The sequence below is a fragment of the Pholcus phalangioides genome, unplaced genomic scaffold (assembly GCF_987345545.1).
Source record: "Pholcus phalangioides strain wild (caught in Gottingen) unplaced genomic scaffold, Ppha-v1.0 ptg000022l_1, whole genome shotgun sequence".
Lineage (NCBI taxonomy): Eukaryota > Metazoa > Arthropoda > Arachnida > Araneae > Pholcidae > Pholcus > Pholcus phalangioides.
This window is the reverse complement of record NW_028301615.1, coordinates 462,042-487,283: the sequence shown is the minus strand read 5'-3', so window position 1 is coordinate 487,283 and position 25,242 is coordinate 462,042. Positions and strand designations below refer to the sequence as shown.

The window sequence follows — 25,242 nt, the reverse complement described above, 5'->3', positions numbered from 1 at the left end:
GCACTTCTTATACACATAACAGGGATTCCTCAGAAACAAACTTCAGGTTCGGTGCACAACACATACACGAACATTCCTACATGCACTAATTCGTTGGAAGTTCCTCAGAGAAATATTTACGAGGTGCATGTGCAGTTCAGTAGTATTCAGCGACCCCTACATTGGTTCTCCTAGTAAATTTTACAATGCGTAAACACTATCAGACATGTTTATAAAGCCAATCCTTATGAGCCTCTAGGATAGACCCCTTCGTCGTTTTTATTGTGGAGGCCATGCATGCAGATACATAACTATAGAACCGCAAAATTGGTAAGTAAGGCTTACTTGTCCACGCGAAAGGAGGCCTGCTTTATTGCGTATCGTTTCTGCAATGTAAATCGTAGAAGACCTTTGATTAGATTAGACACCCGTGCTTTTTTAATCCCTTAAATAAATTTGTCCCTGTGTCCGTTGTACTGAAGTTTAACTGAATTACAGTCGATTTCAAGTGAACTAGTCTCCCTCCAGTCCCAAACACATTACATAACATTTCTTTGATCTCCTTCACTATTTGCGAACTTACAATTTTATGAACTTATTTTTCAAGTCCGTTCGAGTTCGTGAAAACGAGCTTCGACGCTTTTTTTCCCTTTGCAGTAGCTTTTCATATAGAAATCGATTTGGAACTCACCTGCGTTTTTCTCAAGAAATCGATGCCCAGCGTGATGTCCGTAGGCGAATGTTCCACTGTGAAAAGAAAAGTGAGACAAATTCATCCAGACCACTTCTCGAAATTAAATGTTATACTGACAAAAGTAAACTATTGTTGTATGTGTGTTTTTATTTTGGTTTTTTTGCGTGACATTTTTTTTTTTAATCTCTAAAACTTGGTGATTGAATAAGTTATAACCGTTTATCAATTAATCAGCGATATTTGCTTGGTACGCACCGCAAATATGCTTTTGTTCTCAAAAAAATTACTCTTAAATAGAATTCGAATGAATACAGCCAGGTCAGGTTCTAGAAATTTTGCGGCCTGAGGCGAATAATTTTTTGCCGCCCTCAGAATACGTTAATCTGAAAATTTTTCTTCACGTCTGTTACCCTAATAAAATGGTTCCCAAAGTGTGGGTCATGACCCTCCGAGTGAGGAATCGGTCGCTATTTAGGACACTAGTTCTCACACTTTTGCTGACCGTAGCTCCCTTGTCACGACAGCGTTCATATGCGATTCCCCTGAATAGTCTAAAAAAAGAGCCACCTCAAAGCCCTAAATAGGCAATCATCAATGTCAAGGACTGACCGCGAAATCATTAACAAAGGTTCGCGAAGCACCTAGGACCCGCGTTGCACACTTTGAGAAACACTGGTCCAATCCCATAGAAAAGACACAGAAATAAAATACCTAAAAAAAAATGTAAAATGTTCTTTGTCTGAGACAAACTTGGCACTATTTTATAGTGTAATCGTGGCCGTAAGTTACGAAGTGAAATATTTTGACGGCATTGGCTAAACTGAGATTCCAATTGGTGTTGCGTACTCTATGAAAATAGTTCGAGTGATATCGCGCTGTGCGGAACGTGTGGTCATCATTACTTTCTAGTTCGAGCCTAAAATTTTGCCTCGTTAATGGATTTCAGGCAAATTCGAGAGAAGAACCCAAACATTTATATTCATTGCTCACAAGCACATTTGGGACATCCTTGAATGATTTAGGGTAAAAAAATAGACATTTATTTCTGCCATGCGTCAATTAAATAGAGATTTCTCAATGGAATTTTTACAAGGTGAATGTGCAATGAAGAGATAGCACCGCTGTGCGTTCTTCGAGGGCATCGTGAGTTCCTAGGTTCGGTCTCCACATCAGCACAGTGGTTGTCGGCTGAAGTTGGATTTCTGTGGTTTCCTCAACTTCGAATGTGTGCGAATCTAGCATTTAACCCCTCGCTTACAAATTATTGGAGAGAAATTCAGATGATCTCTATTTGACGAAATGGGCGATAAATATGGTAACCTTGTCCTAACCTAACCGCGCATTAGGAAAGGGGAAAGAAGTTGAAGGGGTGGGGAAAAGTAGAAGAAAATTAGGGGGAAAAAACGAATGAAAAGGAAACAGCATAATAGATAAGTACAGATAGGAGAGTAGGTATACGAAGTAGATTTCTCTTTTCACCCTCACCCTACCTCTTCTCTTTTGCTCTTATATGTATGTATAGTAGAAGTATAGATACATCGTATGTGACTTGAAAAATGACTAATAATTGTTTAGAAATATAACAAAGGCAAAAAGAACAGCTTCGTAAGGCAACAACAAAGCCTCATGATGATGAGTTAAGGCAAAAGAAAACAGAAAGAGCTTGTTACAGGCGTTTAGACGCACTATTACGTCCTTGACCGCAAAGTTGTTAAAATGTCTCTCTACAGAGAGGAATCGGACCAACAAAATTAGAAGAAAAAAAACCTACCGAGTTTGCCTTCCGACCTGCGCCCCTATTTGTTAGAAATTCCTCAGAGGAATATTCACGAGGTGCATTTGTGGTTTAGTAGTAGAAGCACTTGGACACATTAATGCTCGAAACCCACATAATGGTTAGGTCACACAGTAATTAATTCCAACAGCCACCTCTTGGGATTCGGAAGAGAAACCACCTTTATGGCAACAGGACAAGGATCGCATATGGTAAGGGAGGTTTGGTGCAGCACACAGCGGTTCAATAAATATATAACATTTGTTCTCGAAATAGATGCACAGCCAGTAATTCCGAGATTTTTTTTTAAAAAAATGCTGTCCGATTCAATTAGTTTAGTAGTAATATGGAAAAAAAGGTCATATCACAGAATGAGTTACTTACCGACATTGAATTGCGCTACTTGCTGCCAAGAGCCGAGTGCAAGATCAATGTATTTAACCTTGCCGCGCACTTCAGATTGGCTTGAGGCCAGAGGATTGTACACACGACTGGCCTCTGGAATCAATTGGTCTATTAACCTGGATAAAGTAATTGAATCGTTAATGACAACCCATACACACGATATATAATGACATCTGGGAATCAATTTGCTCAATGCGAATAATACGAAAAAAAAAAAGCATCGCCATATCCGAGTGCGTTCAGTTACCACATCGGTAATGGAAGACCGTAAATTACAAGATATAGACCCTTCCCTCGATAATAATCTATTTTTTTAGAGCTATGAGGTTGTCGTGCTCTCGTGTTACTCTTTTGGTCATTTACATGATTGCTCTTGCTCCAAGTTACTCTTTTGCTCACTCACGTGCAAACTCTCTAGGTCACTTTTATGGTCTCTCATTGATCTAGTCCCTGGCTGTCAGGGCAGATGTGGATTTATTAAGGTTTATATAAATTTTGCCACCCTTCTCCCATTCCACTAATTTTCTTGGTCACTCATTCCTCAATTTACCACACCTCTGAACTTGCCACCCTGGACTATATTCCGCCAATCTCCCCCCCCCCCCAGTAAATATGCCACTGGGCATATGTAAAGCAAGTGTTTGAGGCCCCCCATCCCTTTCCTTCGGAGGTCCTTGAGGCCCTGGTGCCGACTTCTGTGCGTTATGAGACAGATCTTATTATACGGCCCTGGTGAAGTGCCACTTATAAAAGGCAAAATATTTTGTGGAGGCAATTTCTTCCACCTCTTAGAAAGGCCGGTTTTTTGGGGAACTGAGGGTAGCCCTCTCAGAAAGGTTAAATTGTTTATCTATCCGTCTTCGTCTCGTGTGCATAAATGTAATGATTGACAAATATAATTACCTCATCCTTTCCAATAGATCAATGGACATCGTGGATACAGTCTCAGAAGTACTGATCAGAGCGTTTGTTTCTATACCGTTGCACTACAATAAGAATATTTTAAAAAATGAAATATATTTTACACTGTATATCTAAGAACACACAGTTTATATGCTTCAGAATAGCTTTGTGGGGTACACCAATACACACACTTCTGAGGGTTAAGATAAATTGGTATATATCATATTGAATTTTCGTGCAAAAAAGATAGATTTTAGGTACAGGGTGGTTATAAGTAAACCGACACTACTCAGACGCATGTAGCGCCCATTCTGATGCAGGTATTTTGATGGAACTTGGTATATAGGATACATGGACCACGATAGGGGGGGGGGGAGATTCAATAAAAAAATAGTTCAATTTTTGGCCACCAGGTGAAAATGTTTCGTTTTTTTATCGCAGTTATGTTTTTTCCCATAGTCCAAATAAAGAGTATATAACAAGTTTCGATGACATAAGTCCACCACGACGGGCGCTACATGGGTCGCTACTGACACATTACGATATTACTCAGCTTAATTATACTGACACTATTCCGATCTATGTAGCGCCCGTTGTAGTGGACGCATTTCGTTGAAACTTGGTATGTTACATCGCGCGCGTTCGAAATCATTGGTAGTCCGTTGGCCCGAGACCAGTGATTAAACAATCGGACCACCGATAAAAAAGTTGTGGTGGTCCGCGCGGGACCAGTAGCGAAAAACGTTGCCACTCACTTTGACATCTGAAAATGTCTTATTTTTAGCTTCATAAGGTTTGACCACAGTTCTAATTGTTTTTATGGCTTTTTGCAACCCTTGGTTGTATATCACTCTTCTAAATGGCAATATATTTAAGAAAAACGCATAAAAACGATAAGCAAATTAATTGTGAACTTTATTCAGATATACAAATGAACGGAAATACATTTGAACACGTATCTAATATAATAATGCTGTTGCAAGAAAGAAAAAAATATTCTATAGCTTATTCCTTTAGGCCTGCTGGAAGGACTTTTCAGTCCCTTAGGGCTACAAAGTGTTTGTTTGTATGCATGTATTTTTTGTGTATTATACGTTTCTATTAGTGTAACACATGTCTAAATTTGTTTATTACATGTTGTATTTGTGAAGTAAATAAAAAAAATGAATTATTATTATTCAGAAGAGATTTTTTGTTCGGCGGACCACTTATAATGTCTACGGACCAGTATGTTCTCGTATTCACTGGTCCGTGGGAAAGTGACTTTAATTTCTCAATCCTAACGCCGTATTATGTTAATTATGTTATTTGGACCATGGGAGAAAGATGACTGCGATAAAAAAAATACGCCACTGGTGGCCACCATTTTCACTTGGTGGTCCAATTTGAACTTTTTTTATTGAATCTTTCTCTATTCCCTTGGTTCATGTATTCTATATACCAAGTTCCACCATAATACCTCCATCACAATGGGCGTCACATGCGTCTGCGTAGTGTCGGTTCATTTATAACCACCGTGTTTTACCTCACACTTGACCACCGGTGGTACATGCATCCTTCCGATTCGGTTGTCGTCTTCGAATACCGGAACCGGCATATTGCTGAGGTAGGACGAATTCTTCCTCGGAGTCCTCATATCCGGGGTATATGACTTGGCCGATTGCGCTTCGTACAATGATCGTCCTGAACGAATCTATGTACATCAATGAGAAAAAATGGCTGTACAGGATGACTAGACATGAACTCATAGGCGGAGATAGACTTGGAAGTCTGGGGGAGCACGGTCATTATTGCTGGGGGGGGGCACGATGATGATAATGTCAATTCATATAGACATTTATACATTAGATCAGTCGACTCCATCTTTGACGCTAGGGAGGGGGGGGGGAAGTCCCCCCCCGTATCTCCGCCTATGCATGAACTGCATATTATTAGAGAGGTAGAATGACAAAAGGAAAACTGTAATCGTATAGGATGCCTTGTAAGTTGCCTGAAAGTAGCCACCTGTGCTTTTAGAATTAATGGTCATGAAGAATTTTGAAAGGAAAGTTGATCGAGAGATAAGCGGAGAGATACGGGTGAAAAGCGGTTGCATATTGAATTGGTGCTTGACGGAGGGCGGAGGATGACCAACAGTTAAGAATGAATCGGGCGGATTCATTTGAATAGATTCTAATTTGTCTATTAACGAGATTCCCACTGTCCCTATCTACTGCCCGGCGAAACCACTGCCAAGGGAACTGGCTTGGAAAACGCAGCGGGGAAAGACGACCCTGTTGACCTTGACTCTAGTCAAGAGACATACATGAGAGGTGTCGCATAGGCGGGAGTGGTACGCCACGACTTTGAAATACCGCCACTCTCATCGTTTCTTTACGGACTCGGTGAGGCGGGAGTAGGCGGCTCAGACCGCCGAACTTCTAGCGCCAAGTGCGACGCCGTTTCCCGAGAGGGGCCACGTCGCGCGACCAGCTCCGAGAACAGATTCGGGTGGGGAGTTTAACTGAGGCGGTATATCTGCCAACGAGATGGCTGAGAAAGGTTCCAACGGAGGTAGGCGGAAATAATTACACCCAGATATTTATAATTGGAAACTTCGGTGATTAAAGAGTTATTGGTAGTGTAAGAAGAATCGAGGGGAAGTCTTTTTTTGAGAGTAATTCTCATAAAAACGGTTTTTGAAGAATTAAGGGGTAATTGCCAGGGCAAGCACCGTTCCGATACAATTTTTGGGTTATTTTGGAGAGATGTTTGGTGGGATTCGTTGTGCACGTGTTTGGCAGATGACCACGTGGACCGCAATGGCCCGCAATCGTCTGCAAAGAGCCTGATATGGCAATAGATGGAATTAGGAGGATCGTCCATATAGATCAAAAATAATAATGGCTAGAGGACCGAACCCTGGGGAGCGCCAGACTTAACCTGGAGAAATGGGGAGTTTGGCCCTCGTGTCCCGCGACCTCATTCAATTTTCCCTCTTTAGATTTATAAAAATGAACTGAGCGGCACATTTACAGATCCTTTATGGGACCTGCTGCATATTTGCTGATCATTCATGTTGGGAACCACTGCTCTAAAGGAATGTTTACATTTATTTAAAAGTAATGCAAATCGTCGACGAAATCGCTGATTGATTTCTTAAATTGTTTATAAATGGCCATTATAGTACATGTATTGTGAACTATCGGTGCAGTATAATGCGAACAAAATGCTCAATCATAAATTGCAACAATGGAATTGATGATTATGATCAACACACACATCAAATTGTTCAACCGACGATTATTGCGGCAAAAATGGTTGATTGATGATCTGTTGACCGTCAACAATGAATCCACACTCTTATAAAAGAGGGGTGCATAACGTATACCTTCAATCGATCGGCTTAGCCGTTAAGCGGCTTTTGGGACGTGACAACTTGAGTAATTAGTAACGAAATTACTTAAAGTAATATAACAGAACTTCATCAATACAGCAACGGCGACTTGGGTTTATATGTTCCCTCGGCTTCAAAGGGGGTAGCTTCATGAGGTTGGCAGAAAACCTGATGAACGTGCCGGTCCTGGTTGGATCACGTCTGTTATGTCATGTCATTACGCGGTCATGTCATTGCAATCAACCTGACTAGAAGGTGGGATTTTAGGTTTGTAGGTACTCTCGTGATGGAAATGGACCATCTTTGCCTCCTAGATGCAGTATCCCGACTTCGCCTAATCAAGCGACGGAATGATTATAATATGTTCCCACCTGCGTTTCATTTCTTCATTGAGAGTTTAAATGGGAGTTGTGATGAATTCCGCGTATAAACCGATCGATTCGATTCATATTCAGACAACAATGAATATGAATCGACAATTCTGGATAAAAAATGATAAAAACATTAACACATATAGCACTGAGCAAAAAATTTTAACAAAGTTTCTTCGTCCGAAAACAAAAATGTAATTTCTTATGTAATTCGGTGTACTGAGCACGAATTTTACCATATCACGGTTTTTTCTGAAATTTCACATTTAATACATATACAATTACACAATACTTGTGTTGTGTTACTATACTGTATATATACGTTGAGAAAGATGAACCTTGCTTATAGCATGGATGAAAGTGCTACGATCTCGAAATAGTGAAATATTTTTCGTCGTTTTATGAATTTGATACCTAACGATAGGAAAAAAATGATTTTGAGAAGTTTGGGGGCTCTTTCGTGCTGTGTGTGAATTTTTTTTTTCTAATGTTATTGGAATGATTGTTCTTCGTGGAGAAAGTTTTTTTTGAATGGGAAATACGGAATGTGATTTGAAGTTGGAAAGCCACAGAAAACCGACCAGCACTGTACTTGCCCCGAGGATCGAACCCGAGTCCTCACGATACGATATCTATAACATACATAGATATCTATAAACATGAAATAACATGTCCGGCAGGGATGGATTAAGCGAGGGTTTGCAAGGGGTGAGGTGCGCCCGGGCGGCTGGTTGTAAGGGACGGCAGCATAAATTTTAGTTAGATTCCAATATATTTAAAAGTTTCGCACAGCAAAAATTCACATGACATCGCGCATTTGAGTCATATTTCGATAACGGAGATGCTTAGAAAACTTGAGGGAATAGACAACCCCTAATACCATGATACCAGAAACAGGAAAGTAATCTACTAGGGGTGGTTCGAGACAAAATCTCTACCCATGCGTGACATTTTTTTTTTGGGGCTTCCTGCCTATCCCCCTCACCATTTCCCGCACATCTTGTCCTAGGCTGGAATCTTTCATGGGGCCCCCCTCTCTAAACTATATTTTTCAGGGGGGCCTCCCTTCTACAGTTAATTTATAGTTTGAAAAAATGAGGAGGCCCTGTGGCCTCTTTATGGACCGTGCACTTCTCTCTAAACTTATCCCAACAATTCCTAACCAAAAAAAAATCAATTTCGTTTTTTCATCTTGTATTGGGCGAACAGAAATCATTTTCTTTGATTTTTTTTCAAGTGAATGAAACTTTCTTCACCCATTCATTTCAGATTTGGAACCACTCTTGAGCTGTGCCCCGAGCTGCCGCGATGGGCTAAGGATGGCCTAAGAGCCGCTCCTTTACTCTATCACAAGGGGCAAGTGTATCACACAAGGGGCAATAAGCAGGTGTGCATTTTGGTTCCTCTCACCTGTGTTTTTTCCAGAACGGTCAAATGAAGGCAAAGGGAAAATTCGGCTTCTCATTTTTGTTCGTTCCCCAGAGTACAAAAACACCTTTGAAATAAATTTCTTAGAAAAAACCAACTTCGTGTGTTTGTGTTGTGTGTGTTATACATCACATTAAACACGTCATAACTACTGTTTTGAGGATTAAGTTATCTGGCATTAATAAGAACGATCAGATAATGCTGGACCAAAAAGTAGAAGAAATCCGCTTCAAAAGCGGGACGTATGTCCACGAACATTTTGCTAGGTAAACAATGCTGTTCGGCTTTCTTTTGAACAAAAATTATGTTTATCTCGAGGTTCCCTAGAGTGGTACTCTGTCAGCTCTTAGTCAGGGTCGCCTTTAGGGGCGGCACATGAGGCTTCGCCCTTGGGTCCGAGCAGCCCTTGATGTCCTGATTGATCCACTGACTGATTTATCATCGGTGAGCCAAAACCGCTGAAGCTATAAATATGAAATTTGTTCAGTAGTTCCATTTTATGGCGTAAAGACTGGCCAAGAAGGGATTTTTCAAAATTCAACTCCTAAAAGGATGACAAAGGTTGTATGGAAAAACGCTGAGGCTATAAATATGAAATTTGGGGGGGGGGGGTTAGTAGTTTTATTTCATCATGTAAAGCTCACTAAAGCCCCGTTTACGATTGCGGGTAGCTTTGGTGATTATTACCTGCATGGCAACTTGTTTTCCTCATGGTAAAAAAAGTTGGGACTGAGATCCGTCAAAAGAGTCTCATCTTCGTTGCAAATAATGGTAGGGACTTCGACTTCCACTCCCATAATTCTTTGTGCCGCGAAAACTGCTGCTAGCTTCTTCGTCGGCCATCTTGAGCCAACCACTTTCCTTCAACCCACGTGACCAGTGACGACTTCCGGAAACTAGGGAGGAATACCGGAATAAATTAAACGCCATGTAAACGGGTTGTAGCGAAAATCCCTGTTACCAGTAACTTCCTGGGATATTTTATTTCCCATGTAAACGGGGCTTAACGAAGGAGTTTTCAAAATTCAACACCTAAAGGGGTCAATAAGGGGGAAATTTTCAGAATACGAAATCCACGCGAGCGAATCCTTAACAGCAAGTATTCGATATAAAAATCCAAGATATTCATAGCAATTAATGTTTAAGGGAAAATAAAATTTTTTGGTGTATGTTTTCTAAGTTAATTTAGAACTGAAGATAAATTGATATGAAATTTTGAGTGTTGTAGTAATTTTCCTCCATATCATGCTGCAGATCCACAATCCATTCACGGTTAAAAAAAAAAGAGGAGAAAAAGCTCTCGTTTGAAAGTTGATTTACATGACATTGAGTTGTTCACGTTCAATATTTTACCACGGCAATAAACAGACGAGTATACACGGCAACGGAAGCTGTAAATTTTCGTCTGCGTGAGGAGTTCGTATGTCGAAATCCGACAGTTAACTCACACAACCGAGGACGTAACTAATTCGCTTTCAGCCAATGCGGCATAGATATCATTTCTGTATTAGGGTTTATGGACTTCGAAATTCCAGCTTTGAAACCAACAGATGGAAACAAAGAAATTCGTCCGGTAGAGACAGTGCCCGGTAGTTACTACGCGTTCTCCTGAAATATGGTAAAAGTTTAGTTACCTATAACAGGGGCCTTCACCGCTGGACAAGAGGGTCACATGGACCTCGGAGCTTTTTTGACTCTGTTATCCAATGAAAGAAAAGCATATACGGGGGTTCTTAACTTATGGTCGCAGAGGCTCCTGAGATGGATCGCAAGAATCCACTTACGATCCAGGATTAATAAAAAACATTTTCTAATGTTTGTCCAGAATTGACGATTAATGGAAAATGATTCCAGAATTAATGATTAGTGAAAAATTATACCAGAATTAATGGAAATCAATTTCATAATTAATGATTAATGAAAAATGATACCAGAATTAATGGAAAATAATTTCATGATTAATGATTAATGAAAAATGATACCAGAATTAATGATTAATGAAAAATGATACCAGAATTAATGGAAAATAATTTCATAATTAATGATTAATGAAAAATGATACCAGAATTAATGGAAAATAATTTCATAATTAATGATTAATGAAAAATGATACCAGAATTAATGGAAAATAATTTCATAATTAATGATTAATGAAAAATGATACCAGAATTAATGGAAAATAATTTCATAATTAATGAAAAACGATTTCATGAACAATCGAAAATGATTGCTGAATTAATGATTAATGAAAATGATTCCAGAATTAATGCAAAATGATTCCAGAATTAATGCAAAATGATTCCAGAATTAATGCAAAATGATTCCAGAATTAATGCAAAATGATTCCAGAATTAATGAAAAAGTTCTAAAACTAATGAAATATAATTGAAAGTTAAAGAGAGAAATATATATAGCCAATATAATTCCAGAACATATAAAATAACTCAAGAATTAATGAAAAATAATTCTCAAATCAATGAAAGATAATCGAAAATAAAAGAGAAAAATAATTCCAGAACTAATGAAAGTTCTGAATTTATGAAAGAAATAATTTGAAAACTATTGAGAAGGCTTTCAATAATCTTCGTTTCCTGTTCGATTCCAGGCTCTATTGGCCCACCTGTTAAGACACCATGGACTAGGCTTTATTAGGTTCGAAAACTAAACATTTTGTTAATTAGAAATATTTAACAAGAATCTTCAAATTAAAAATAGCTGATGGGTCGCGAAGGTCATCATGTTTTTGATTTTGGGTCACGGCTGTTAAAGGTTAAGGACCCCCTCTTTTACAGTGTTTTAATATAGGAATATTATATTTGTGGGACAAAGTTACCATAACTTGCTGGCTACTTTTTCTCAAAATAAAAATAAATAAATTTCGTAAAAAATATTATAGAAAGTGGATTTTTTTATATGTCTTTTACAGAAAGGTTTGGAGCATTTAAAAATTACGTTAAATTGCAGTATTTGTTATTCGTTATTTCCTAGCGTAACAAAAAGTTTTATAAAAGTAGACCCCTCAAACTAACCCGTTTACGGTACATCTTAATTGAACGAGATGAATACTGAAATAGAATTCGAGTATAATAATTATATTTTCAGCAATCGATCTTTCTTTAATTGAATCCTTACAAGCAGAAATACAACACTAGAACAGGTAAAATGCCCAACGAGGTGGCTGAGAAAATGATGCCCATAACAAGTATGAATGTCATATATTTCTAAAATGCAGCACCCAATTAAAAATGCAATTAAAAATATGGATAGCTTATCGATTTACCCCAACATGTTTATCGTTAGTTCTTCTTAAACCTGTCAATTGTGTTAGAATTCACGACCCCAGGATCCACAGCCTAGAATTGCCCCTTACCAATCGATACTGTTGCCCCCTTGTCAAAGCAGTTGATTGCCGACGAATTAATAATTGAATCATTTATTTCAGGAAGGCCACAAGTCACATTTTGTTTTCAAAACTTATTTTTTTATAGGAATAGACTCTGTGGGTGGTAGGTACAAACAGTTTTATGCGTCTGGTTTGAATTTTAAAAAATGCGACATGTGCCGTTTCTGAGATAAACGATCCAATTCATGGTCAATCCTATCCACCCCGATCAAAATTTCATTTGCCTGGGTGGGCCCATGACTTAAGACGGCAATGTTTGTAAGCAGAGATATCTGAAGTGTTGAGGTTTCGACGAAGAAAAAAGAGTTTTTGGAGACACTCATGTGTGAAAGACGTAATCAACACGGAGATTCCAACGGAGGTCGGCGGAAATAATTACACCCAGATATTTATAATTGGAAACTTCGGTGATTAAAGAGTTATTGGTAGTGTAAGAAGAATCGAGGGGAAGTCTTTTTTTGAGAGTAATTCTCATAAAAACGGTTTTTGAAAAATTAAGGGGTAATTGCCAGGGCGAGCACCGTTCCGATATACTTTTGGGGTTATTTTGGAGAGATGTGTTTGGTGGGATTCGTTGTGCATTGTTTGGCAGATGACCACGCGGCCCGCAATCGTCTGTAAAGAGCCTGATATGGCAATAGATGGAATTAAGAGGATCGTCTATATAGATCAAAAATAATAATGGCTAGAGGACCGAACCCTGGGGAGCGCCAGACTTAACCTGGAGAAATGGGGAGTTTGGCCCTTGTGTCCCGCGACCTCATTCAATTTTCCCTCTTTAGATTTATAAAAATGATCTAAGCGGCACATTTACAGATCCTTTATGTGACCTGCTGCATATTTACTGATCATTCATGTTGGGAATCACTGCTCTAAAGGAATGTTTACATTTATTTAAAAGTAATGCAAATCGTCGACGAAATCGCTGATTGATTTCTCAAATTGTTTATAAATGGCCATTATAGTACATGTATTGTGAACTATCGGTGCAGTATAATGCGAACAAAACGCTGAATCATAAATTGCAACAATGGAATTGATGATTACGATCAACACACACATCAAATTGTTCAACCGACGATTATTGCGGCAAAAATGGTTGATTGATGATTTGTTGACCGTCAACAATGAATCCACACTCTTATAAAAGAGGGGTGCATAACGTATACCTTCAATCGATCGGCTTAGCCATTAAGCGGCTTTTGAGACGTGACAACTTGAGTAATTAGTAACGAAATTACTTAAAGTAATATAACAGAACTTCATCAATACAGCAACGGCGACTTGGGTTTATATGTTCCCTCGGCTTCAAAGGGGGTAGCTTCATGAGGTTGGCAGAAAACCTGATGAACGTGCCGGTCCTGGTTGGATCACGCCTGTTATGTCATGTCATTACGCGGTCATGTCATTGCAATCAACCTGACTAGAAGGTGGGATTTTAGGTTTGTAGGTACTCTCGTGATGGAAATGGACCATCTTTGCCTCCTAGATGCAGTATCCCGACTTCGCCTAATCAAGCGACGGAATGATTATAATATGTTCCCACCTGCGTTTCATTTCTTCATTGAGAGTTTAAATGGGAGTTGTGATGAATTCCGCGTATAAACCGATCGATTCGATTCATATTCAGACAACAATGAATATGAATCGACAATTCTTGATAAAAAATGATAAAAACATTAACACATATAGCACTGAGCAAAAAATTTTAACAAAGTTTCTTCGTCCGAAAACAAAAATGTAATTTCTTATGTAATTCGGTGTACTGAGCACGAATTTTACCTTACACATGTATTAAATTTCACATTTAATACATATACAATAACACAATACAACGCATTGAAACATATATTTGTTTCAATGTGTGTGTGTGTATATATATATATATATATATATATATATATGTCTCGAAATAATGACATATTTTTCGTCGTTCTATGAATTTGATACCTAACGATGGAAAAAAAATGGTTTTAAGAAATTTGGGGGCTCCTGCGTACTCCTAATCAACATGACCTGTATGCGGAACATTATGCCCACTGTATTTTCCCGTAATTTTGCCCTTTGAGAATTTCCATTACAAAATGTTCGCAGTTAAATGTCACAAAATGGAATATTATTCGCATATATGGTGTCCGTACAAAGCGAAAGATATAAAATTCATCGAAAAGATCCAGAATTCATTTACCAAGCAGCTCTGTGGTCTGCGTCACCACCCATACGAGGAAAGGCTGGGAAGTCTGGGGGTCCACTCGTTAGAATGGCGTCGACTTAAAGCTGTGCTTCAAACTTGTACACAACCTAGTTTATACGGGTCAGTCAACTCAATTTTTTGAAATCATCTATCAACGAGAAGACATCCATTGCAAATTAAAATTCCAACTGCTAGGAGTTTTATACCTTCCGATGCCGAGTTGGAAGAGAAGGACTCCTTTTCCAAGTTTAATCTTCGCTTTTCCTTTGTCCGAACGATTCGTTCCAGTTGCTTTTGTCATATATTTTCTTGATGATATTGATGTAAGTCTTCTCTCTATCCCGATTACATCTACAGATTTAACAACTGCAGATGTGAAGACAATCAAACGCTTTCTCAAAATCAATGAAGGTCATACACAATAGTAGTTCGCATTCCTTGTGTCTCTCTATAAGTTCCCTGATTGTTTGGATGGCGTATATATGCTTATTTACTGCTTATTTGTATATACACATCATATGATAGTGTTCGTGCTTTTTTTTTTTTGGAAAAACCTATCAATAGGTGTCATCTTTTTATATGTTTTTTCCCATTTGTTTGCGTTCTTGTATGAAATCTTCATTGTTTCTACTGATATTGCTGCTTTTTCTCATAGGCTTTTTCTTTATATTTTTAATTTTTATACGTTCATATATTGAATTTTATTTGTGTACATGTTTATTTTAATGTCTGTGTGAGTGGGTTTGTTATTTATTTTTTTTAACGTATTTCTTAGTGTCATTTTTTATGCATTTTCCCCTTTCACATGTTCGTGTGCGTAAATATGTTATTCCTTTTTACTGATATCCCCGCTATTTCTCTCCAATTTTATTGATTGTTTGAATTGTGCACCTGTGAAGTTAGAGCACAGGTTTGTATATTAAATATAATAAAAAAATTGAAATAAAAACGTTCTGTTTTTTTATTTCTCTCGTTTTTTATTTCTCGTTCTGTTCTGTTATTTTTTTTTCACGACACTCAGCAATCGTCGTTCTCGTGTTTTGTTTACAAAATTTGAGTTGTGCTTGTTTAGGATGGCTCGTTTTTCTAGTGCTACTGATAATGCTTCGAAAAAGTAAATAAAAGTTTAAACTTGACAAGGGAAATTGAATATATTGACTGTGCTTGGCGAGAGTACCCAGTGCCGTCTTAAGGCATGGGCCCACCCGGGCACGGCCCGGGAGCCTCAAGAAAAAAAGGGCTTCACAAAAATTACATCTGGTTGAAATTTTCGAGAATTTGCTTGATAGAGCCACAGAAAAATCGCTTTGCCCGGGGGCCCCATGATGCTCTTAAGACGGCCCAGAGAGTACCTGATGTGGTCCGCCATTACGGAATCAACGAATCTACGGTGAGATATATCGAGAAAAGGGAATCTGAAATTTGTTCAGCCGTGGCTGTAGCTGCACCCGTGGCAGTGAAAACTTTGCATCGCCTACGGGATCCATATGTTTTCGTACAGAAAATGCTGTTTTTGTGAGTATAAGACTGCTACAGAAAGTTATTCCAATTGATTGTAATATTGTAACAGAAAAGGCGAAAAATTTTACTCTTCTATGAGGAAAAGGCTTATGAAACATCTATTTCATCAGAATTTTACGCAAGTAAAGGTTGTTTCATAGGTTTAAGAAACGATTCCGATCACGCAATGTAAAAATCACTAGCGATCAGGCCTCTACCGACCAGCAGGCAGCTAGAAAATTTCCAAAGACTGCAGAAAATTATAGAGGGGGCGCAAATTTTATTCTCAAACGTCTCCTTCAACATTACAAGGGGGCGCCAAAATGCACACTTGCCCTAGGTGACCAAGCATCTAGTTGCGGCCCTGGATATCAGTGAAAAGCAATAACATATTCACGCACACGAACATGTGAAAGGGGGAAATCCATAAACAATGACACTAAGAAATATATTAAAAATAAGTAACTAAAAAACAAACACACAAATATTAAAATAAACATGTACACACAAATAAAATTCAATATATGAACGTATAAAAATTAAAAATATATAGAAAAAAAATTCAATTTTCAATTTCAAATTTATTCTACAATTTGTGTGAATACATGTTATATGATACTATTGACAACCAAGGAGACGAAATGTCCCATACTGGTTGTTACAATGAACAGGAAAGAAAATCATTTCACATGTCATTTCACATTAAAATAATTAATAGAGCTATGAGAGCAGCAATACGAGTAGAAACAATGAAGATTTCATACAAGAACGCAAACAAACGGGGAAAAAACAGATAAAAAGATGACACCTATTGATAGGTTTTATCAAAAAAAAGCACTAACACTATCATATGATGTGTATATACAAATAAACAATAAATAAGCATATATACAATAGTAGAACTGAATGCGATAAACTAAAATACATAGCACGTTAAAAATGATGAGATCAAAACCATTGAGAGAAAATGTGATTTTGTGAAATCACAAAATCTGTGACATTTTTTCACCAACATACGAGTTCTGTTGGCAATCTGTTCCATACTCTTCAAACTCGGCATCGGAAGTTATAAAATTTAACATTATTCCTGGCAGTTGGAATTTTAATTTTCAATGCATGTCTTCTCATTGATAGTCCGGCAATGATTTCAAAAAATGGAGTAGACTAATCCTTATTAACTAGGTTGTGTACAAGTTTGAAACGCAGCTTTAAGTCGGCTTTAAGGCGACGCCATTATAAATATATATGTTTCAATGCGTTGTATTGTTATTGTACATGAATTAGATGTGAAATTTTGAAAAAAACCGTGGTATGGTAAAATTCGTGCTCAGTACACCGAATTCAATTTCAATTTCAATTTCAATTTATTTTATTAAATAACAGTTACATTCGCAAAAATAACACTACCCAAGAGGCAAATGGCTGCCAATACTGGGGTTATGATCATGAAAAAAAAATTTAAAACTGATACAACTTTTCATGGGAAAAAAAATATATATATACATAAATTCAAACACAAAAATAATCATAAATACAAAATCAAGTTAATTAGTAGTACAAGTATTTTGAAATTAATTAGTAAATATTTATAATGTGTTCATTACATTGAAGTACAAAAGAAAAAGGGGGAGGGAAGAATTGTGTGTGTGTATATACATGTACATATTGTGGCTGGCTTTCGGAGTGCTACTTTAATTACACATAAAAAGGGATTAATAAGATTTGCAGTTATGGAGCTATGTGAAAATAAATTTCAATATCATTTATTGAGTGAAGATATTCTTTAAGTTTTCTTTTGAAATGAGGCAGATTTGTAATTGTTTGCATTTCATAAGGTATTGAATTGAAGAACATTGGCGCTATGAAAATGAAGTGTTTTTGCAAAATATCTTTGTGTGCATGTGGAATAGAAAAAATACAATTTGGTCTACGTGGATTTACTGTAGTGCGCATGGGCAAATGGTATTGTTTTTTGTACAGAGTAATTGCAACTTTTAGCAAGTACAGCTGACGAACAGTTAAGACGTCAGCATTACGGAAAAGAATATTAGACTGGGTGTTATAGTCATTATATATTAGTCGAATTACTTTTTTTTGTAGATTAATTATAGGACGAATATTACTATTGTAATCTCCACCATATATACAAAGACCGTAATATATGTGTGATTGAAACCACGAAAAATACAAATTTCTGATGAACACTTTATTAACCTGACTTCTGAGATGAAAAAACTTGAAAATCATGTACCTCAATTTATTATGTAGAAAGTTTACGTGTGATTTCCATTTTAAATTATTATCGAAATAGAGGCCGAGATATTTAATACTCTTGACAGCTTTAAGACAGTTACATGAACATGAAGTGAGATTACATTGGTTAGTATGGTATATCAATTGAATAGGGTCAGGAGAATTATCTCGTAGAGAAAATTTCATGTATTTGCTCTTTTCAATATTAATTTCCAGATCATTAATAAAATAATACATTTTATACATAAAATAATACATACTTACATAAGAAATTACATTTTTGTTTTCGGACGAAGAAACTTTGTTAAAATTTTTTGCTCAGTGCTATATGTGTTAATGTTTTTATCATTTTTTATTCAGAATTGTCGATTCATATTCATTGTTGTCTGAATATGAATCGAATCGATCGGTTTATACGCGGAATTCATCACAACTCCCATTTAAACTCTCAATGAAGAAATGAAACGCAGGTGGGAACATATTATAATCATTCCGTCGCTTGATTAGGCGAAGTCGGGATACTGCATCTAGGAGGCAAAGATGGTCCATTTCCATCACGAGAGTACCTACAAACCTAAAATCCCACCTTCTAGTCAGGTTGATTGCAATGACATGACCGCGTAAGGACATGACATAACAGACGTGATCCAACCAGGACCGGCACGTTCATCAGGTTTTCTGCCAACCTCATGAAGCTACCCCCTTTGAAGCCGAGGGAACATATAAACCCAAGTCGCCGTTGCTGTATTGATGAAGTTCTGTTATATTACTTTAAGTAATTTCGTTACTAATTACTCAAGTTGTCACGTCCCAAAAGCCGCTTAACGGCTAAGCCGATCGATTGAAGGTATACGTTATGCACCCCTCTTTTATAAGAGTGTGGATTCATTGTTGACGGTCAACAAATCATCAATCAACCATTTTTGCCGCAATAATCGTCGGTTGAACAATTTGATGTGTGTGTTGATCGTAATCATCAATTCCATTGTTGCAATTTATGATTCAGCGTTTTGTTCGCATTATACTGCACCGATAGTTCACAATACATGTACTATAATGGCCATTTATAAACAATTTGAGAAATCAATCAGCGATTTCGTCGACGATTTGCATTACTTTTAAATAAATGTAAACATTCCTTTAGAGCAGTGATTCCCAACATGAATGATCAGTAAATATGCAGCAGGTCACATAAAGGATCTGTAAATGTGCCGCTTAGATCATTTTTATAAATCTAAAGAGGGAAAATTGAATGAGGTCGCGGGACACAAGGGCCAAACTCCCCATTTCTCCAGGTTAAGTCTGGCGCTCCCCAGGGTTCGGTCCTCTAGCCATTATTATTTTTGATCTATATAGACGATCCTCTTAATTCCATCTATTGCCATATCAGGCTCTTTACAGACGATTGCGGGCCGCGTGGTCATCTGCCAAACAATGCACAACGAATCCCACCAAACACATCTCTCCAAAATAACCCCAAAAGTATATCGGAACGGTGCTCGCCCTGGCAATTACCCCTTAATTTTTCAAAAACCGTTTTTATGAGAATTACTCTCAAAAAAAGACTTCCCCTCGATTCTTCTTACACTACCAATAACTCTTTAATCACCGAAGTTTCCAATTATAAATATCTGGGTGTAATTATTTCCGCCGACCTCCGTTGGAATCTCCGTGTTGATTACGTCTTTCACACATGAGTGTCCCCAAAAACTATTTTTTCTTCGCCGAAACCTCAAAACCTCCTCCCGTCACCTCAGATATCTCTGCTTCCAAACCTACATCCTTCCTGTAGTCTCATATGCCTGTGAAATCTTGGACTCCCATACTCTCTCAAACATAGACATATTAGAATCTATTCAAAATAAATCCGCCCGCTTCATTCTCAACTGTTGGTCATCCTCCACCTCCGTCACTGAACTCAAGCGCCAACTCAATATGCAACCGCTTTTCACCCGTAGACGTATCTCTCCATTAACTTCCCTTTCAAAATTCTTCATGACCATTTTCATATATATCCACACTTCCACTTTTCTAACTCCAGCTTCATACTTTTCCAATAGAATTAACCATTCACAAAAATTGAAACCTATCTTTGCGTCAAATTTAGCTTCCTTCCTAGAACAATAACCGATTGGAACAACCTCCCATCAAACGTTATCGATTGTACAACCGTTTCTGATTGCCTTTGTACCATCAATCGTCTCTGTCAAATTTTACCACCGCATTCCCTTGTATAGGCCTCGGTCAAGCTATATTGAATAAATAAATAAAGTGGGACAAATGCTCGAGCTAACATCGGAAACTGGTTGTAGTAAAACTAACTGAATTTCGGCGAAGGACCAGAGTAATAGTTTACCTCTGTTGAGAGAGAGGGAAACGAGCCATTGGAATCAACTCCGCCAAAAAACTGTTTAAACCCAAAAATACACTTTAGGAGAAAGAAATATTACAGTAGTTGCTTGGAAAAAGGAAACCATTTTTCAGGACTGGTTATGAGTTTAAGGCCGGGATTACACTATTAAAGTTTGATGAAAGTCCTTCTGTGAAACTTGAAAAATTCAACCAATAAGGGGTTATCGGTTACATTCAAGCAACTGCAACCGACGCCTTTATGGATTGCATTATTTAAGTTTTATAAATGAACTTTTATGAAACTTTTATAGTGTAATCCCGACCTAATAGAAACTGACGCTGTTGTGGAAAAAAAGGCTTGGAAGTGGCGGCTAATCAGGGGCGGCTCGAACTCACGGTGCCACCCAGGTGCGTATCTGAATGTGCCGCCCCAAAGACGATAATGTCTGGAGTCTGCGAGAGCTCCAGTGAGATAAACATGCACGTGTGGAGATTCTGTCTCGAGCCACTTTTCACCCCTGGTAGATTACATTCTTGTTTCTGGTATCACGGTGCCAGTCCATGTCTATTCTCTCAAGTTTTCTCAACATCGCCGTTATCAAGGTAAGGCTCAAAAGCGTGATGCTATGTAAATTTTTACTGTATGAAAATTTTAAAAAATTTTGGAGTAACTAAAGTTTACGCTGCCGCCCCTTACGACCTGCCGCCCGGATGCACCCCGCACCCCTTGTATCCTCGCTTAAGCCGCCAATGGATCTAATATCAAGCTTCCAAAATTATCGAAAAGAGTACGTAATTTTATATATATATATATATAATTGGTTTTCTGTCTGTGTGTGAGTGAGTTCACTATACAAATCTACAATTTTAGATCGATCATCGTCAGATTTTGTATATTTACCGAACGGGACCAGACGAACGATAGGCTGCTTTAAAAGTTTGTCAGAACTGGGCAAATGCACGAAAAGGGCGAAAAACTGTAGGGCAACAATGGTTTATCGTCCTCAACAATCACTTTCGGAATGTTTATTTTGGTTACCGTTGTAACCTACCAATGCGTTTCAGACATGTATATGCTTTTACACAATGGTTTGCCATTTCTTTATTTATAATTAATGAATGAAAAATGACTAAATGGAAAAGGAAATTAATGAAATAATTCAATATACTTATGAGGTTGAATGAATATTGAAAATATTTCCATAATATATTATTAAAAGAAACAATTTCCGAATTAATAAAAATTCGTATTTAATGAAAAATAATTTAAGACGTAATTTATACCCAAAGAAAAAAATTAAAAAATTCATGAATTAAAATTTATATTTCATGAAAAAAATTTCAGAATTAATGGAAATTCACAATTAATTATAAATATTTCCAGAATTATTGAAAGAAACAATTGGTTAAAATTTTCATATTTAATGAAAAATAATTTTTGAATTAATGAAAATTTCTATTAAATGAAAAACTATTTCAAAGTAAATAGAAACTGGTTTTTAATGAAAATGATTTAATCATTTTCAAAATTTTCAATTGTGAAACTTTTCATTGTTAATAAATTTCATAACTAATAAAAACTTATTTCAGAATTAATGAAATTTCGTTAATGAAAAATGATTTCAGAATTAATGAAAAATGATTTCAGAATTAATGAAAAATGATTTCAGATTTAATGAAAAATGATTTCAGAATTAATGACAAATTATTTCAGAATTTATGACAAATTATTTCAGAATTAATGAAATTTCTGAAACGTTTTCTAAAGTTATTGAAAGAAATAATTTCAGAAATGAAAATTCATATTTAATGAATAACAATTTCATAACCAACAAAAATTTATATTTAACGAAAAAATTCTCAGAAATAAAGAAAATTCATAAAAATGAAATAAATATCTCAGAATAAAAGAAATTTCAAATAATATCGGGGCTGTCACGATGCCCTAGGCCCCTCAGGGGTCATCCATTAAGACTCGTGAATTTAAATGCCACAGTATAGCTTGTTAGCCTTCGGGCTTCAAGTAATTTTTTTTTTTTATTTTGGTCCGCTATACGTAAAAGGTTGAAGACTCCTGCGCTAAAATATAGCAGGGCATCGTAACGATTCCTGTTTTCGTGCCCAAATTTTGCAGAGATTCCAGGGTTATTCTAAAGTCCATGAAAGAAATATGAAGGTAATGAGAAAAAAAAATTATTAAAAAATCAATACCTTCCCGTACGGTATCGAAGGTGGTTCGGACTCGACGAAACTGTCGACCGTGGCTCGACTTTCGCTGCGCCTTTGCCTGCGCCTCAGGGCCAGTATCCTGATGTCTAAGTCATCATCGTTCATTTTGGTTCCGCTGACATCAATAAATTCGTCGTCCTCAGAACCGAAAAAGTGATTATCATGCTGTGACGTTATTTTTATTTCTACCTGCGTAAAAATAATTCGGGAAACAGCACATGAACAAAACCTCGTTATAAGCATTTACTGCAAATTTACATGATATACCCAGAGGCATATTTACAGGAGGTGCTGAGCGGGCTGTATAGCAGGGTGCCAAGTTCGGGGGGGGGGGTAGAGTTGAGGAATGAGTGGGCAAGAAAATTAGACATGACTGAGAGAAGGGTGGCAAAATTCCTGAAACCAACAGGCTGTAAAACCATAAATCAGCCTCTGCCTACTGTGCGAGGGACTATGTCAGTGAGTAACCAAACGAGTGATTTGAAGAGTTAGTAAGCATGTGAGTCAACAAAAAAAGTGTTCAAGAATGTGAATGACCATAAGAATGACCGAAAGAGTGAGGCACCATGTCAGTGTGAGGCACCAAAAGCGTGGCATATAGAGTGTGTGGTGCATGGAACATGGGAGTGACATAGAACGAGGGGAAAAGTCGATGGATGACCAAAAGAATGACCTATAGCGTATGAAAGCATGTGAGTGATCAAACTAATAAGCAAGAATGTCAGTACCAGATCATCGAGCGACCAAAAAGGATATGCACAGATTATGTAAGCATGGGCGCGATCATAAGTGTTACCTAGAGCGTGTGCAAGCACGTGAGTGACCAAAATAGTGTGGACGTATGAGAATAACCAAGAGAGGTAGTACCAGGTAAGTGAGCAACCAAAAGAGTAACCTTAGAGGGTATGAAAGCATGGGAACAACCAAAAGTGCGGCCTAGAAAGCGGGGGACCAGGTCGGTGGACAAGCAAAAAGGTAAAGGGTAACCTATAATTTGGGTGTAAGTAAACGCGTGAGTTACCAAAACAGAGTGAAAGAACGTGAATGACAAAAAGAATGAGCTAGAGAGCGTGGTATCTGGTCAGTGATCAACCAAAAAATTAACCTAGAGAGTGTCACGGAGGGCTCATGCACTCTTCTCCAGGACGATCAAAAATAAAAAATATTTGTCAATATTTCTGTAAAAAATTAAAATATCGAAAGAATACTACAATTTTGCCATCCGATTGGGCCCTCGGAAATTCGTTGGCCTTGGGCACGTGTTTCGTTTGCCCATCCGAGAAACAAGCACCGAGAACCAGGTCTTGAATGGCTGAGAGAGTGAGCAAGAAATTGTGCAAACATGGTAGTGACCGAAAGAGTGACTTAGAGACAGAGAAGTGTTTACTGGGGGGCGAGCGGGGCTAAGCGGGCCAGAGCCCAGAGCGCGGCAAATTTGAGGAACGGATGAGAAAAAAAAATTAGACTAGGATGGGAAAAGAGCGTAAAACCCATAAATCCGCCTCTGGCCGGAATTCGTCGAAATGATAAGTTGTTTCATTTAAATGAAAATTAGTATGTATCATAATAGCAAGTTTAATTTAAGATATTTAATATATGAATTTATAAGAAAGACGGAAACTTCTCAGCGATATTATAAGAAACCTCCCCACATACCTTCTTATCCAACTACAGCGAGAGAATCCATATCACCTTGATTCATCTGAGGAAGAAAAAAAAACACAATTTTTGGCACTTTTTTTTTCAGTTTTGGCTACCGGTGGCGGCAATGATCTGACAATCGAAATGTGTCCGAATAACTAACCGAACGTGATTGTAGGTATAATTAATAATTGAGAAGTTCGTGTTTATTGGGTCGTTGCAGCGAGGTATTCGGGCCGTTGCAGGCACGGACCGGAACTGGCACGTCAATGAAACATACCATCATCACCACCACCACCAGGTGAGCATTTACGATAAGACCGAAAAAGAAATAAAGCGCCCTTTAGCATGCATGCGCGAAAGTGAGCGACGACGACGCCACTGCCTACTTGTCAGGGTTGCTAAGATACCAAAATCGGGGTGTTTTTTTTTTTCTTTTTTTTGAATAAAAAAAAAATTAACGTCTTTTAGTTTGCCTTTTTTTCTTCCTTTTCGATCCACCCTCTTGAGAACATTTAATATCACTTTGACAGACATGACAATTGTAGTTGCTTGTATTTTATGCAGAGGCGATTTACGGTCTTTCCGCCTGTGGGATACACGAATCTTGCCGCCCTTCTCTCATTCCAGTATAATTTTCTTCACCACTCATTCCTCGAATTCATTGCCCTGTGCTATAACCCGCTTGGCCCCTTCCCCCCGCCTGTAAATATATGTATGTATATATATATATAGGTGTC

At 37.7% G+C, this 25,242-nt stretch overlaps 1 protein-coding gene across 1 annotated transcript in view; it reads right to left on the bottom strand.

Annotated features, from left to right (window-relative positions):
- LOC149069293 (nuclear receptor-interacting protein 3-like) overlaps positions 1 to 24,885 on the bottom strand; it is a 31,678-nt gene extending 6,793 nt beyond the window's left edge. Inside the window, exons 1-6 of the mRNA XM_089249494.1 lie at positions 24,518 to 24,885; positions 22,844 to 23,050; positions 5,281 to 5,448; positions 3,756 to 3,838; positions 2,832 to 2,968; positions 671 to 726 (exon numbers count right to left, since the gene is read on the bottom strand). Coding sequence (XP_089105620.1) covers positions 671 to 726; positions 2,832 to 2,968; positions 3,756 to 3,838; positions 5,281 to 5,448; positions 22,844 to 22,966 — 567 coding nt within the window. The 5' untranslated portion in view covers positions 22,967 to 23,050; positions 24,518 to 24,885. The remainder of the gene's footprint in view (positions 1 to 670; positions 727 to 2,831; positions 2,969 to 3,755; positions 3,839 to 5,280; positions 5,449 to 22,843; positions 23,051 to 24,517) is intronic.
- Between the last annotated feature and the right edge of the window lie 357 nt (positions 24,886 to 25,242).